General features: G+C 34.7%; 1 protein-coding gene across 4 annotated transcripts in view; it reads right to left on the bottom strand.

Annotated features, from left to right (window-relative positions):
• Positions 1-15,420, bottom strand: part of Creb1 (cAMP responsive element binding protein 1) — a 59,770-nt gene that overhangs the window by 11,852 nt on the left and 32,498 nt on the right. For all 4 annotated transcript variants that reach the window (XM_074071568.1, XM_020172234.2, XM_020172235.2 and 1 more), the window contains 3 exons: positions 13,284-13,426; positions 9,504-9,686; positions 7,441-7,591 (listed from right to left, as the gene is read on the bottom strand). In XM_074071568.1, coding sequence (XP_073927669.1) covers positions 7,441-7,591; positions 9,504-9,686; positions 13,284-13,426 — 477 coding nt within the window. The remainder of the gene's footprint in view (positions 1-7,440; positions 7,592-9,503; positions 9,687-13,283; positions 13,427-15,420) is intronic.

Genomic DNA, 15,420 nt, shown 5'->3' with positions numbered 1-15,420 from the left:
TGCTAATTTTCCAAAATTAATGACAGACATTAAGCCACAAATCCAAGAACACTAGGATAAATGTGGGGGTGAGGAGGGGAAGAAAGAAAGCAACGTATCATTTGGAATTGCTCAAGATCAAAGGCAAAGAAAACTTTAAAGGCATCTAGTAAAAAAGGGAAGCATTATATACATACAGATTTCTTGTAAGAACCCATGCAAATTCTAATGGAGTGCCTTTAAAATGCTGTGAGAGAAAAGTAACAATCAATACAGAATTCTAGACCCAGCAAAAATATTGTTCAAATATGACAATGAAGTAAGTCTTTCTTAACTAAGAATGGAGGGTATTCACTGCCAGCAGATCCCCAAAACAAAAGAAAAAAAACCCAACACACACACACACACACACACACACACACACACACAAAATGGGCAAAATATCTAAATAGATTTTGTACCTAAGAAAATACACAGATGGCAAATAAGCACTTACAATATGCTGAACACTGTTAGTTACCAGGGAAATGCACAAGTAAAACTACAAGGAAGAAGACGAGGAGGAATATGTATAATAATTTTTATTCCTCCCAAATTTCAAGATGAAAAACATCTATACAATGAAATATTTAGTGATAATGCCCCCATTCAAGCAACATTATGAATGAACTTTAAGTGCATTTTACTAGGTGAAAAAAGTAGATCTAAAAGACTATTTACTGTATGATTCCACTTAATATGAGATTCAGAGAAAGGTGAAAACTCCTAAGAATGGAAAGCAGTTCAGTGAATTCCAAGGGCTGAGTGAAGAGGTAGAGGCTTACTATGAAAGGGGATAGCAAGGCAGTATTTTTAGCATTTGGTGGTAAATACGTGACACCAAACATTTGTCAAACCTATAAAACTATAAAGCGTAAAGACCGAACTCAGCAATATGCAAATTTAAAAAGAAAACCAAAATGTTGGGGAATCCCAAAATTGAGTAAAGATGGTGACAAATCTAAGCACATTACAAATGCAGTAAAATAAATAATCTCACTTCTCTAGAGAAGATCAGATCTCAACATCTTTGGAAAACAGTACTTTCACAAATCATACAAGGCTGAAAATAAAAAATGTCCACAAAACACTGTACTGTAATTAGCAAATGTGTTTCTCATTCAGGTACGTTACCAACTCTGACATTATTTTATATACTGGAGTTAAACAAACATGTAAGCCAAGCTTGTTAGAAAAAGAAGCTACAAGTAAGTGGAGAGAGGAAGGCTAAAATAAACCTTGTGGTTACATATTAGTCAAACGCGTAACTATGATTCTTATTTTAGGTATATACGGAGAAATAAGGATATGTGTATGCATGTGTTAGCTAGCCCCATCTTTGTGAGAAACCCCCGCTGCCAAGAGCTTACCTAGTACCCAGTTCTTGATTTCTAAATATCATTTTCCTATAAGAGGCAACTTAGGTGTGGTGGCTTATACCTGCAATCCTGGCACTCAGAAGGCTGAGCAGGAAGACTGTTTGCACCAGCCAGACCCTGTCTCAAAAAAACAAAACAAAACAAAGTGGTGGATCTCCTGCCTAGCAAAAGAGTGAGGTCCTCTACACTACAAAAACCAAACAAAACCAAACCAAAAGTAAGTAGAGCTCAGAGAAATGGCTGATTTCAAGGCTAAGTAAGAAAAGCACAAAATGAGAAGGTAAGTTTAGGTAATCTGATAATGCCAGAAAGTAAGGATGTACTTTTAAAAAGAGGTGGCAGGGGGAACAAGTCAAAAGAACAAAGAAGAGTTCCGAATGGCCCAAGTTGGAATAATCTGAGTCACATAATAAATGATGGATTATCCAAATGACTGGATTATAACTGTTCCCCATCCCCAAATAACTATGACTCTCTGTTGGTATAAATAAATGGAGTAGGGACAGGAGAAACAGAAAATTCCTGTTAGAACATCACAGTAATAAATTAGCGTGGGTAAGATTTACCAACAAATATAAGTTAAGCATTCCTAATTCAGAAATCCAAAATCTGAAACTTTTTGAGTATTGATTTCAGATGAGGGATGCTCAATTGTTAAAGTCTATGCAAATATCCCCATACCAGAAAAATACTAAAATCAAGAATCTTTAAATTTTTATGGAGAACTTGTAGTCCCATACATTTCAAGTAAGGAATACTTATTTGTACTAAAATTAGTGGACAAAACATAAAGGAGAAAGATATTTGGCAGCTATGCCCTGAAACATACCAATCAGTGTGGTGGTTGCAGCATGTGATCACAAATCTTTGGTATTCTCCCTTCTAGGAGATGGGAATTTAACTTTCTTCCCTTGAGTATGGGCTGAACTCAGTGAAACTGCTTCTTAGGAATGCAGTATACAAAAAAGAACATTGTTAACTCTTATAGAGAGATGCATGGACAGCACTTACACAAAATGATCAAAGTTGGTATCACCAGTAATAAGTCGTGCTGGTATGTGCTCCCTGGTATGATGTGATGGAAGGGCACAGCACACCACTGTAGGATTTTCCCCAAAACCTATTACCTCAATTTAATCATAAGACAGTATCAGGCAAATCCAAACTGAGAATATTCTAAAAGAAGCCAGATCCCTAATGACAAGGCTATCAAAGACAAGGAAAGAGAAACTTTCAGATTGGAAGAGATGTGACAACTAAATGCAACATAGTTCCTAAAATGAATTCTGAAACAGAAGAGGAATATAAGTAAAAAAACTACAGAAATCTGAATAAAAGTAAAATTCATTTAACAGTATTACACCAATATATTTCTTAGTTTTGATAAATATTAAAATGTGTATATGCTAAAATTAAAATGTAGTATGCTAAAATTAGAGAAAATGGAATGAAAGGTATCTGGAACTCAGTACAATTTTTGTAGTTCTTTTGCAGATATAACATTATTTCAAATTAAAAGATTAAAGTTATTAAAATGTTTGTGTGTGCATATCTCTCTATATTTTATGCTAGGGAAAATAGTACATTAACATTTTAGATGCTACAATTAGAGGTTATGAAATTTTTAACTTATGCTATCTAATTTACTTTTTTGAGCATGTTTTTCTTGGGCAATAATTTTAAAAAATCTTAATATACTCTCTTTTGGAGCCTGCTTTGTCCACTAAGAGCATCTCCCCATTGTAATAAAAACGTATCTATTTTCATTCTTAATGGACAACTGTACACAGATTTAAACTTCATTTACATCAAATACACTTTAGTTGTCTGGAATTTTAAATATTTTTTACCCTATTCATTTTCTGCAAACCTGACTATTGATATTCTCAATTCTAATGACATTTTTTGGTAAAAAGTTTCAAGTTTATTGTTTGCTTTGTTACAGCATTTTTTTTTTTTTTTGCTAAATGAGCAGAACTTTCCAATTTTTATATGCATATATTTGCTTAACATTTTCCTGTATTACTTTTGTTTTTTAAAAAAATCTGCTGTTAAAATCCCCTCTGTACTCAGGGAGTTATATAAAGATAAAGGTGGGGCTGGTAGAGTGGCTCAAATGATGGAGGGCCTGTCTAGCAAGTGTGAAGCTCTGAGTTCAAACCCCAGTACTGCCAAAAAAAAAAGATAAAGGTGGTAAACTATATTATTTTCACAATTGTTTCCTTCCTCCTCCCTGTGGGAAGAATTCCTATTCATGTTTCACTGGCTTTGGACCTGTCCTTGCCTGTGTATGTCCACTGGACATTAGCAGACATGATGTGTACCAGAGTCAAAGCAGATGCTTTAAAAAGTATTACCCTTTTCCTCTTACCACAAGAAAGGCATGTCTCAAAGGTGTTGCTGCTCTTTCGGCTGGAATCCATCACAAGATGACACATGAAGATGGGATATGAAGGCAAGCTACTAGCCAACTGACTTGGAGCTGCAAAGTCTAACTTGTAAGTGAGAAAGAAATTTTGTTGTTCTAAAACACTGAAATTTTGTGACTGTCACTGCAGCAACACAAATTAATATGGCAACCATTTATATTTTCTTTCAGAATGTTAACCACTAATTTTGATTTTAGAATTAATGGCAATTTAGACAGTGTGGAATTCTGGGTCAATTTTTACCCATCCAAGTCTAAGTAAGACAGGCTGCCTAATGTATATAAGAATAGCATCCTAGTGATTGAGTAAATCTGAGAGGAAAGTGCTTCTCTAAATTTTCCACTGGAGTACTATGAGGGTTATGGAGCATAGGTCAAGACAACCATGGTGGTGTGAATTTCTTTTGAATCTCTTATTTTACCTAAAAAATGTTTATTTCTTCAATCCCTAAGCAAAGGAACATGCAAGGAAAGCATTCCACATATACTTTTTGGTGCTGCTTATCCTAGCAAACTGCCATGTGCTCTGGTTAGAGGTATAGCAGTGAAGCAACATGGTCACAGGTGGCACCTGACAGATTCAAATCTTAACAGGTGGGACCTTTTGGAAAATACTTAGCTTCTGTTATTTACCTTCTCCCCTTCTATAAAGTGAGAATGAGATCTTACTTCACTTTTGGTGGAATTAATAATACATATAAAGAATCTAAGTATAGTGCCCAATGCATCTGGGACTTACATAAATAGTACCTCAGAATATACAGATCTAGGAGGAATCAACATGTATATAGTTGATGCCTAAATACATAACTATGAATGAAAGTTCCAAGGAAAAATTGGAAAGTAGTCAGAAAAGCAGTTGATCAATTCAGAAAAGGGTTTAAGAAAATGAGCAGTCAAGTGTTGGATACTTCATAGAGGTAAAATTAAATGAAAATAGGCTGGGTGCCAGTGGCTCACACCTGTAATCCCAGCTACTCAGGAGGCAGAGATGGGAAGGATTGTGGTTTGAAGCCAGCCTGGGCAAATAGTTCCAGAGACCCTATTCCTCAAAAAAGCCCTTCACATAAAAAGGGCGGAGTGGCTCAAGGTGTAGGCCCTGAGTTCAAACCCTAGTACTGCAAACAAAACAAAATAAAACAAAGCAAAACAAAAAATCCCCCTAAAACAGAACACTAGACTTTCCAGATAGGGAGGGGAATCAGTACCTTTGAATAGGCATATTAAGTGGTATGAGTTCAACAGAAGCCAGGTTCCAGGGAAGCTGAAAAAGTAGAAATAGCAGTAACCTGGTAATGAAGGAAAAAGGGAACGAAGGCAGAATCTCTGGGGAGTTTCCTCTTTAAGAAAAGTGTAGCTAAATCTGAGCAAAAGTATTTTGATCAGAGTCCATGGTTAAGTCAGATAGCTTCCCTAAAGATCTCATATAAACAAAGATTGTTAGGAACTATAGTCCTATCTGTAACTGGTATGTGCTGGGTGGGGTACAGGTAATGGAAGGTGTTATAGTTTGATCCGGAATGTCCCCTAAAGGCACATGTGTTGAAGGCTTGGTCCCCATATGTAGCAATGTTCAGAGGTGGGGCTTTTGGAAGTGACTGAATTATGAGGGCTCTCACTTCATCAATTGATTAATCCACAGATGGATTCATAGTGTGATGAGCTATTGAGAGATGAGGAAATTTAGGAGGTGGACCTAGTTGAAGGGAAAGGAAACGTGTGCCCTCAGTGGCTAACTCTTGTTCCTAATCTGACCCTCTTTCTCGCTGGAGCTGCTTTGCTCTACCACATGTTCCCTACCATGATGTTATGGCTCACTATGGGGCTCAGAAGCAATAGATCCAAGTAACCCTCTGATGAAACTGTGAGCTAAAACAAACCTTTCCTCTAAATTGATTTCTTAGGTACTTACTTACAGTAATGGAAAGGGAATGCTAAATCTGAAAAAAAAAATCAATAGCAAAAAAAAAGGAAATTTGGCCTGTTGGTCAACAAGTTTTCACAAATGGGTGGTGCTCTGGGCTGGACTCAACAACACAGCAGGTAGGAAGCTACAATACTGCCTCCTCATGCACTACAATTAAAATGCTTCTGTAGCCTTTTCTCTATAAAGGGTAAACACTGTTTTTCCACAGGACCAAACTACACAGACATAATCTGAAGTCCTTTTGTTGTATTCAAAATCAAAAGGACTTATTTTCTGATTGCTCTGCTATGGCTACTTAGAACTGTTTTCTTTAGGATGTGCTGTTGTCTTATACCAAGACTTTGCTTCATACTTCTTAAAAAGGGCTAAGCATTTCCTTACAAATATTTTAACACAGAACAGATTCAAACGCATAGTTTTAAGTGACATTTTAAAATACACGTCAGTATGAATGCAGGCTTTATGTTCTATTTATTAAAGAAAATTGTCACTGGGCCTCTTTCCAACTTTTCCCACAATACCTCAGAATGGTTCTGCCACTTCTCACAGTTTACATGTAGTTTATTAACACTGTGACAGCTAACAATATTTTAAGAACAAAGAGGCTGATCTGATGAAATGAGAAACTGCTCACCTGTGCAATGCCCATATGTGCAGATAAACAATAACCAAAAAAAAAAAAAAAAAAACTGCTCAAAAAAGAAACACTTCAAAGGAGCACTATAGCTGCAAAGTGCTTTCAGAGGTATAAAACATGACCCTTAGAACATGGGTGGGGTGTGGGGGAATCTTATTTTACAAAGGAGAAAATTGAGGTTTAGAAGGTTAATAGGCTCTCTCAAAGTCACAGCTAAGGTACAGAGCCAAAACTTGAAGCTAGATATTTCAAGTACAATCTGTTTCTTTCACTTTATCACAGTATTTAAAATATCTTGGGGTGAAATTGAAAGTTTTACTAATTTCAAACTTTTTATAACTTTATTTTCATTTTCTTCTCTTTGCCACTATCATAGTAAAATCAATGCTAAATATTTACTAACTTACTTTTCTGAGTAACATGGTACTCTTATTAATCTATTTTCAAAGAATCTTTAGATGTTAAATTATTACCATTCTGAGAATGGAATGGCCATTATATATTTACTACAAATAAAATTTAACATTTAATAACACACATAAGATACTCTTTATTATTAGCATATTATAGTTGTACAGGGGGTACATTGTGACATTTATGTAAGTGCTTACAATATACCCTAATTAGATTCACTCCCTCTAAGGAGCAGGAGTGTTCTTTTTTTGGGGTAGTCTGAGGTTTGAACTCAGGCCTTTGCCTTGCAGAGATCAGATGTTCTACTGCTTGAGCCACATCTACAGTCCAGATACTCTTGAGCTTTTTAAAAAATGCTACTCAAGAAAAAAAATTAAAAAAAATAAATAACCCATTTAGTTGGTTGGAGTTAAGTACAAGCATAACAAAGCTGTGGGGAAACTACATGAAAGAAAACTGCTTTATGATTTAAGACCGACCCACAATCACATGAGCAGCTTATTTAGTAAGTTTTAGTCAGATCAAGTCTGAAAAAAATTCAATACGGAGATCCTATGATCAGCAGATGTAAAGACACACTAGTAGAATTGCTGATGTTCTCAACCCACAGTTATGTGTGTAAACGGAATACACGTACCTGTTCTTCATCAGACGAACCTCTCTTTTTCGTGCTGCTTCTTCGGCTGGCTGTGTAGGAAGTGCTGGGGAGGATGCCATAACAACTCCAGGGGCAATGGTACTAGTAGGTGCTGTGCGAATCTGGTATGTTTGTACATCTCCAGAGGCAGCTGCAAAGAAGAACAGTGAACAAGGTGTAAGACAGAGTCTCACTGTGTGTGTCAATCATCAATGTAAACATACTTTTTGGATTAGAAGAGAAACAAGGAACAGATGATTCTGGCTAAAATGTTGAAAAAAAAATCAGCACTCTTTGTGTCATTACTGAGAAATAAATCCCAATTTACTGTATTAGTACAGACAACTTGGGTAAAAGATGCCTTAACCTATTATCTGCTGGAGCTCATATTTATCTTTCATTGCAATGCAGGTCTATTCTGTGTTTAACATGCTTACCAACCTTAAGTCTAAAAGGGAAGTAGGGCACAGCTTGGATGATCTTCCTAGAGAGAGTATAGTCCTCAATGTCCTCCTTTGATATTGGTAAATTCATATTAAAAAATTTCAAGTAGACTCTTGCCACGACATAAAAACGACCATGATTTTTCATAAAATAGCAAAATGGAAGAGAAAATAAAGCATTACGGTCAACTATCATAAATTTCTAATTCAAACAAAATTCAAGTATGAAAAAGTGTACTAGTTGATGCCATTATATTATTTGTAAACATATAGTCTTAATGTAAATGATAATGGCTAAATAAACGTAAGATGAAATTTTTCTAACTTAACAATCTTCCATTTGTGAAAAGTAAAGACAACCACTATTTGCTAAACAGCTTTTATAAACAGCTTAATAACCTCTTCTAATAAAGAACCTAACATTGAGAAAATTTGAAGGTTCTTCATAAAATTATCCACATTAGATATCAGTATCAATTAAGTTGTGTAGTTTGAGTGGAAAAGATTTATATACTAAACATGTTACCATCTTCAAACTGACGTTCAGAATTCAAATTCACTGACATCCTGCTTTACAATTTTTGAGTACCTGCATGTAAAGTGAAAAGGTGTTTTACTCCCATTAATAAGCAAATGTTTTTCAAATAGCATATGTTTAATAACAGAATATATTCTGTAAACATTAGGGCTCTTTAAATAAATTATGACTCTCTAATTGGTGTTTTAGGATTACCCAAAAGTAACTATCCATGGTGAAGGGATACAGTTGTCATTACCTAATACAGGCAAAAGGTATATTGTTATTAACGAAAATATTTTTTAAAAATTTACTATTTCCTTAATCTATTGATTTTTATCTGGCATAAATTATATTTTGTAAACATTCAAAGAATTCAACAAAAAAGGTGAATTCCTTCCATAGATTCCTACAATAAATATTTTAAAAATTAAATAAAAAAAAAACAGAAAAAGCTATTTCTGTAACTCACGAAGGATGTACTTTCTCTACAAAGAACAGATTTTCATACTAGCGTATGACCATTTAGAATATTTTCAGTTGAAGTAAGTTAGAAAAAGCAATCTAAATTTCCTCTGAATAAAAAGTAGAGGAACAGAATCCTAAACCTCCAAAGATTCTTACCAGTGACTTAACAACTTTCACTGGACACATGAGAAAGAACCCCACATGAAAATAAAAACAGAACAGAACAACAACAACAAAAAAACCCCAAAACAAAACAGAAGCCTAGAGAGGTTGGGTCTTGTTCAAGGTCACAAAGCAGATACATGAAGAGTCAGATCTAGAATTCCTTTTCCTAACTCCTGATTTGTTGTCTTTCCTTTTAACCTCCCCTGTTTCTCCTACCCCAAATAGTAAATATGTCAGAGACAGATATATTTAATAGTTGTTTTTATGCCATGACATTTTGGTCCAACTAGAATAATGGAAAATATCTATTTATTTGTTAAACATATACCTAAATATTTATTATCTCAATCAATATTGAAGAAAAATTAACTATATTTTTATAGAGCTTTGTAGCACGATACTTACTTTTTCTGAGTTTATAAAGTATTTTTCAAAGAATTTACCACCTTGTGAATTCTAAATTCCCTTACCTTGAACAACAACTTGGTTGCTGGGCACTAAGATCTGCTGCCCATCAGTGGTCTGTGCATACTGTAGAATGGTAGTACCCGGCTGAGTGGCGGCGGCATTGGTCATGGTTAGTGTTTGCAGGCCCTGTACCCCATCGGTACCATTGTTAGCCAGTTGTATTGCTCCTCCCTGGGTAATGGCAACTAAAACCCAATGGAGTTTATTGTTACAAATTTAAATACTACTGCATAAAACTTTAAAAAACATACACTAAATTCAATATAGAAAAATCTACAAGATACAGTCTAGAAGAAGTTATAGCAAATACCACTAAGAAAGATTTGGAATGTTCCAGTACCTTTCTACTCAGGAAAACCACATCAAATTTCTATAACACAAACATACTCTATAAATTACATTATAATTTTATAATAATAATGCCTGCTAGTAAATTTTTAAAAATCAGACTAAATGGGAAAATGTTAAATTCCTTTTGAATTTGAGTCTGAGATCCTACTTTATGATCCATACTTTCCTTTATTCTAGCATTAACTACATAATATATTGTTTAATATTTATTGTTCCAATAGGAAACAAATTACTTGAAGATAGGAAATGTGATTTTCTTCTTTACTTTCATGCACTCAGCACAGTGGTATGCATGTAAGAGGCACCCAATAAATCACTGTGTTGAAGTACAATTAATAAAGTTGCTCATTAGAGCAACATTTCTAACTCTCTCAGCATTTGACAAGGTATAGCATTGTCAAAATTGCCATGTGTGGTGGTATGTGACTGTAGTCTCAGTTACTCAGGAGGTTGAGGCAGGAGGATCATTTGAGCCCAGGAGTCCAAGATCAGCCTGGGCAACATAGAAAGAAAAAAGGAAGAGTGCTGGGGATGTAGCTCAGTGGTACAGCACTTACCCAGAATGAGTAAGGGCTTTATCCATAGCACTGAGGTGGGGGTGGGGGTAGGGGAAGCATTTACTATGGATTTTAGTTGTTATCACATGAGTCTCATGGAATCTAAAATTAGAGCTCAAGATCATCAGTTGGAGCCAGGTGCTGGTGGCTCACACATGTAATCCTAGTTACTCAGGAGGCAGAGATCAGGAGGATCTCAGTTGGAAGCCAGTTTGGGCAAATAGTTCACAAGACCCTATCTCGAAAATACCCAACACAAAAAAGGGCTGTTGGAGTGGCTCAGTGGTAGAATACCTGTCTAGCAAGCAGAAGGCCCTGAGTTCAGACCCTACTATCTACAACCACCATTTAGAAAAAAATATACTGTAATTTCTAAGTTACATATCTTAGTATTCTAATATAGGAGCCTTTGTTGATTATTTACTAATTAACCACATGTGCCATTTATTTGTTAAAAGGAAATTAAGTAGCATTCATATGGATAGAAATTTCACTTCAAAAAAAGAGACATCACCTTTATGCTACAGTACATGGTCAAAGTTAATAAAAAGACCAATTATTATAATTTGGAAGATATAATCCTTTAGATACTAGCATTGAAAAATGTGGTTGAATCCCTTAGACAAATTTCTTTACTAAGGGTCAAGACTTACTGAATGAGAAAAACCAAAAATCATAGTACACATAAAACTCCCTAATGGACTGTAACTGAATTAAGGAGACAAGTAAAAAATGTGAGATCAACATGTCTGACTTAAATATGTTACTGTCCATCAGAAGAGAATTAGTTTGTATATAATTGTCAGCAAGCTCTGGGACACTGTCATCTGTCAAGTCATCTGTGCATGGAAAATTGATTATCTACTGGTTAATCAAGAAATAGGAAGAGTTAATGGTTATTACTTGGCTAGTTCAGCAAAATGACACTTGTAGAAATTAACAAGTTAACATATAATCCATTCTCTTTCGTTAATCTCAAAAGTTTTTACTTATGTTAGACAAGGGGAAAAATGGAATGTCTAAGAATGATTCTAAAATAAATTTTGCATGGTTAGTTGAAAAAAAACAGAAGGTTAACAGAATCAAACCACAATTTCTTATATAGAGTGATAAGCAAATTCCACTGTATTTAACATACCACTTTTTCTTGGCTACCTAGCATTGAGCTCAAGGCAGGAGAAACAAACTACATAGGAAAAGACAGGGACTCTAGTATAAATTCTATCACTAAGGGCTGGAGGTGTGGCTCAAGCTGTAGAGCACCTGTTTTGCAAGCATGAAGCTGAGTTCAAACTCCAGTCCAACCAAAATAAAATAAATAAATAAATATAAAAAATTTAATTCTTATATTAAACCATTACTGGAGTTTTATTAATTGAATTCTGACAGCCGTACTTCATAAGAAATATATAAATGTTGCTGTACATGTGAGTATCTACTATACTGCTTCTTAACCAAGAACATATTGTTAAATCACTTCCACAAACCCACGTGTATGTATACAGAGAGGTTAATGGATAAAGATGATGAACAAAGCCTTAAAAATCTCAAAGTATTAATTTCTGAAAAGTAGTAATTTTTCAGTTGCTGGAGGTGTGCAAAATTAAACATCTAGGGGATGATGGTACTTCTCTAAACTTCACTTCCCTCTTTCAGATTCTGTTATGTCTCTTTCCTCAAGAGCATGCTTTCTAGTTCAAGTGAGAATATCTGCAGTAGGGAACCCGTGTTGCTGACAAGACTATGTCATATCCCTTAGATATGCTGAAGTAGGGGAAAATAAATGTCATGTATCAATATAGAAGACAGATCTTGAATAACTAAGATTAGCTGGATATGAAGCTATCTTAAAAATATACACACACAGATAAAGGCATAGAGATTCACTTCTTTCTATTGGCCAACAAAGAATTTAAGAAGGAAAAAAAGACAGCTAAATTCACTGAGATTAGATAGTAAACAAGTAACTTAGCCAAAAATGCCTCCTTCTACATGCTATCAAAAGTTTCAGCTTTGGAAGAGTTAACATTTTCCTACTTGGAAATCTGTTTTTAGTACTGTTGGAATGCAAATTATAGGTAGGCAAACCAACAAATTAGTAACCTGGCATCTTGTATGAGGTTCACTGAAAGGCAAAGGTAAAGGAAAATGAGAGTAGAAAGTACCATTCACACAAATGCCTTTAATTAAACAAAAGCAGAATTCAAAAGTACTGTATAATAGATGTAGGTGAAAGATAAGAAAAATAGGTAAGATACATCTAAGTGACAGACCACAGGGACATGAAATGGAAACTAATAATTTTGTAAAACAAACCCTTTGTTTCTTTGAGCCAAAAAGCAAAGTGTCCTGCTAATTTTAGCAGACCTTACATTTACATAATAATTCACTATACTACATTTTGTATGAAAAGAATTAATAATCAAATGCGCTATAACTATAACTAAGCCATCCTTACTCAAACATTAACTATGAAGATTTTTAAATGCTACTTTTAGAAGCTAAGACAAATAGATGAACTAATTTGGGGCTTAAATATAGTCAAAGAATGATTTCTTTTCTTTATCTGAAAAAAACTCATATTCTCTGTTAACATTACATGAGGACTAAAATTTAGTTGTTCCCAAACACTCCAGATTTTGTGCATCTACACAAAAGAAAATGTAAGGGGTTTACACACTTGAATAATCCTAAATAAAACTCTGAAGAAAAGAAAACATTTCCATTACAGAGCTATGTATATCGAATAGTACGGGAGATATAACAATGGCAACAAGAATGAGAAAAGACCTGACAGTAATATGAGTTGTTTGAAGAGAATATAACAATTAGTTTTTCTTCTCACTTTTCAAAACAGAAATATCTATTACTCACTATATTGTCCACTGCTGGTTTGGTAAATTGGAGTTGGCACCGTTACAGTGGTGATAGCAGGGGCTGATGTCTCCTCTTCAGATTTCTCTTCTTCAATCCTTGGCACTCCTGGTGCATCAGAAGATAAGTCATTCAAAATTTTCCTAGAAAAGTAGAAAACTGTATTAATTAAAATAAAAGTAAAAATTATGGCTAAGTACAAAGAACATGGATTAGGAAACTGGCAGAAAGCTGCTACTGCTTAGGATAGAAGTTTAAAATTCATGCATTATTAAGAATAAATCCTAAAGGAATCAGGGATGTCAAATATAAGATCTAGAAAGAACAAAATACACAAAAACTACATGTTTATATGTGTGTGTATGTATCTGGCTTTGTCTTGTTTTATATTTTAGGTTTTTTTCTGTGACTGGGGTTTGAACACAGGGCTTCTCACTTGCAAAGCAGGTGCTCTACTGGTTGAGCTATACCTCCATTCTGTATTTTTATTTGTTTACATAGTATCTTACTATGTAGCCCAGGGTGGCCTCAAATTCACACTGCTTCAGCTTCCCGAGTGCTGAGATTGCAAGCGTGTACCACCCTGCTCAGAGGCTCAGCTTTATATGTATGTATTTGTAGGTATGTATACAGAAAATTATAACATGAAGATTTATTTCCTATTGTGGATTATTGAGAGTTTAACATATTCCTATAGAATGCAAAGTAATCTAGTTTTCTTTTGCATGACAATCCAAACACATGAAGCAAGAGATTATTCTTAGACTTGCCTTTCTGGTTTTTTCAAATTACTGTTCTGGACCATCATGGTCACAGTCCCTGGATACAGCTTTCTCTTAATGTATATTCTAGATGTGTCTGAGCAATGGGATTAATTCCCTCCCTTAACCTACATAATAAGTGGCTTTTAAAATTTGGCAACCAAATCACATTAATGATAACTTAAAGAGCAATAAATATAATTTTTTTTGTTTTGGCTAGTACTGGGGTTTGAACTCAGGGTCTTGTTGGCAGGTACCCTACTACTTGAGCCATGCCCCCAGCCTTTTTTGCTTTAGTTATTTTTTGAGTAAGTTTTGCATTTTTTCCTGGTGCCAGACTGGACCTCCATCCTCCTATTTAGGCCTCTGCATAGCTGGAATTACAGATGTACACCACCACACCCAGCTTAATGATTGATATGGGGAAAGGGGTTGGTCTTGTTAACTTTTTCCCCAGTCTGGCTTTGATCTCTGCCTCTCAAGTAGCTGGGATTACAGGTGCGAGCCACCATGCCCTGTCTACCTTTTTCAAATGATTTCTAAGTCAAGAGTTTGAAAAACTAATTTTATACTCAATTTTGTAAATTTTACAATTATACTATAGTTTCATTCTACTTCCTTTGGCTGCTATGATCTCTCCAAGTGCTTATTTTTTCATTTATCAGGGTACTTCTTAACCCTTAAGGTTCTGTCATTTGCAAACTGAATAAGCATGGCTCCTATGGTAAAGATACCAAGATGAATGGGACCAGGCTGAGCATTATCTTATTATTATCTTGTATTATCAATTAATCTCTATTTCTCTAATCTTACAAGCATATTATAGGAACTTTGTTAAGTATCTTGCTACAACCAAAATATAGAGGTTAGGATTCAGGAATTCATAAACTGAAAATAATGGTACTCAGTGTTAAAGTCTGATTATAAGGGAAGATAGTATCTTTCATGACTCTTTTACCAATGTCTAGTCTCATAGCACTTTCCATTTTATTAAAGAATACTTAAAATGATGTTGGCTAGGATTTATGCTACAAGTCAATTAAGGCAAGTAAGAGATTTTTCTTTTCAATACAAAGCTTATATAAGTCTACAGCTAAGCTTTGCCTTGAGTTCACATAGAGAAGCTATGTCGTTTCTTAATACTTTGTTGGAACTGTTTCAAGATCAAAGGTGTTAACATATTAACATGAAATATACTTCAAAGTTAAAATCTAACACTAGCTATATTTAAAACAAAAGAAATTATGAGTATATAACACATACCTAGTAACATAAAAATTCTTGACATCAAAATCAATTTATTGACAGTCCTTAATAGCTCTTTATTGACAGAATCCTTAATTTGTAAGAATAGAGCTTATTTTAATTAGCTTATT

Source organism: Castor canadensis, chromosome 4 (genome assembly GCF_047511655.1).
Source record: "Castor canadensis chromosome 4, mCasCan1.hap1v2, whole genome shotgun sequence".
Classification (NCBI taxonomy): domain Eukaryota; kingdom Metazoa; phylum Chordata; class Mammalia; order Rodentia; family Castoridae; genus Castor; species Castor canadensis.
This window is presented reverse-complemented; position numbering and strand designations above follow the sequence as displayed.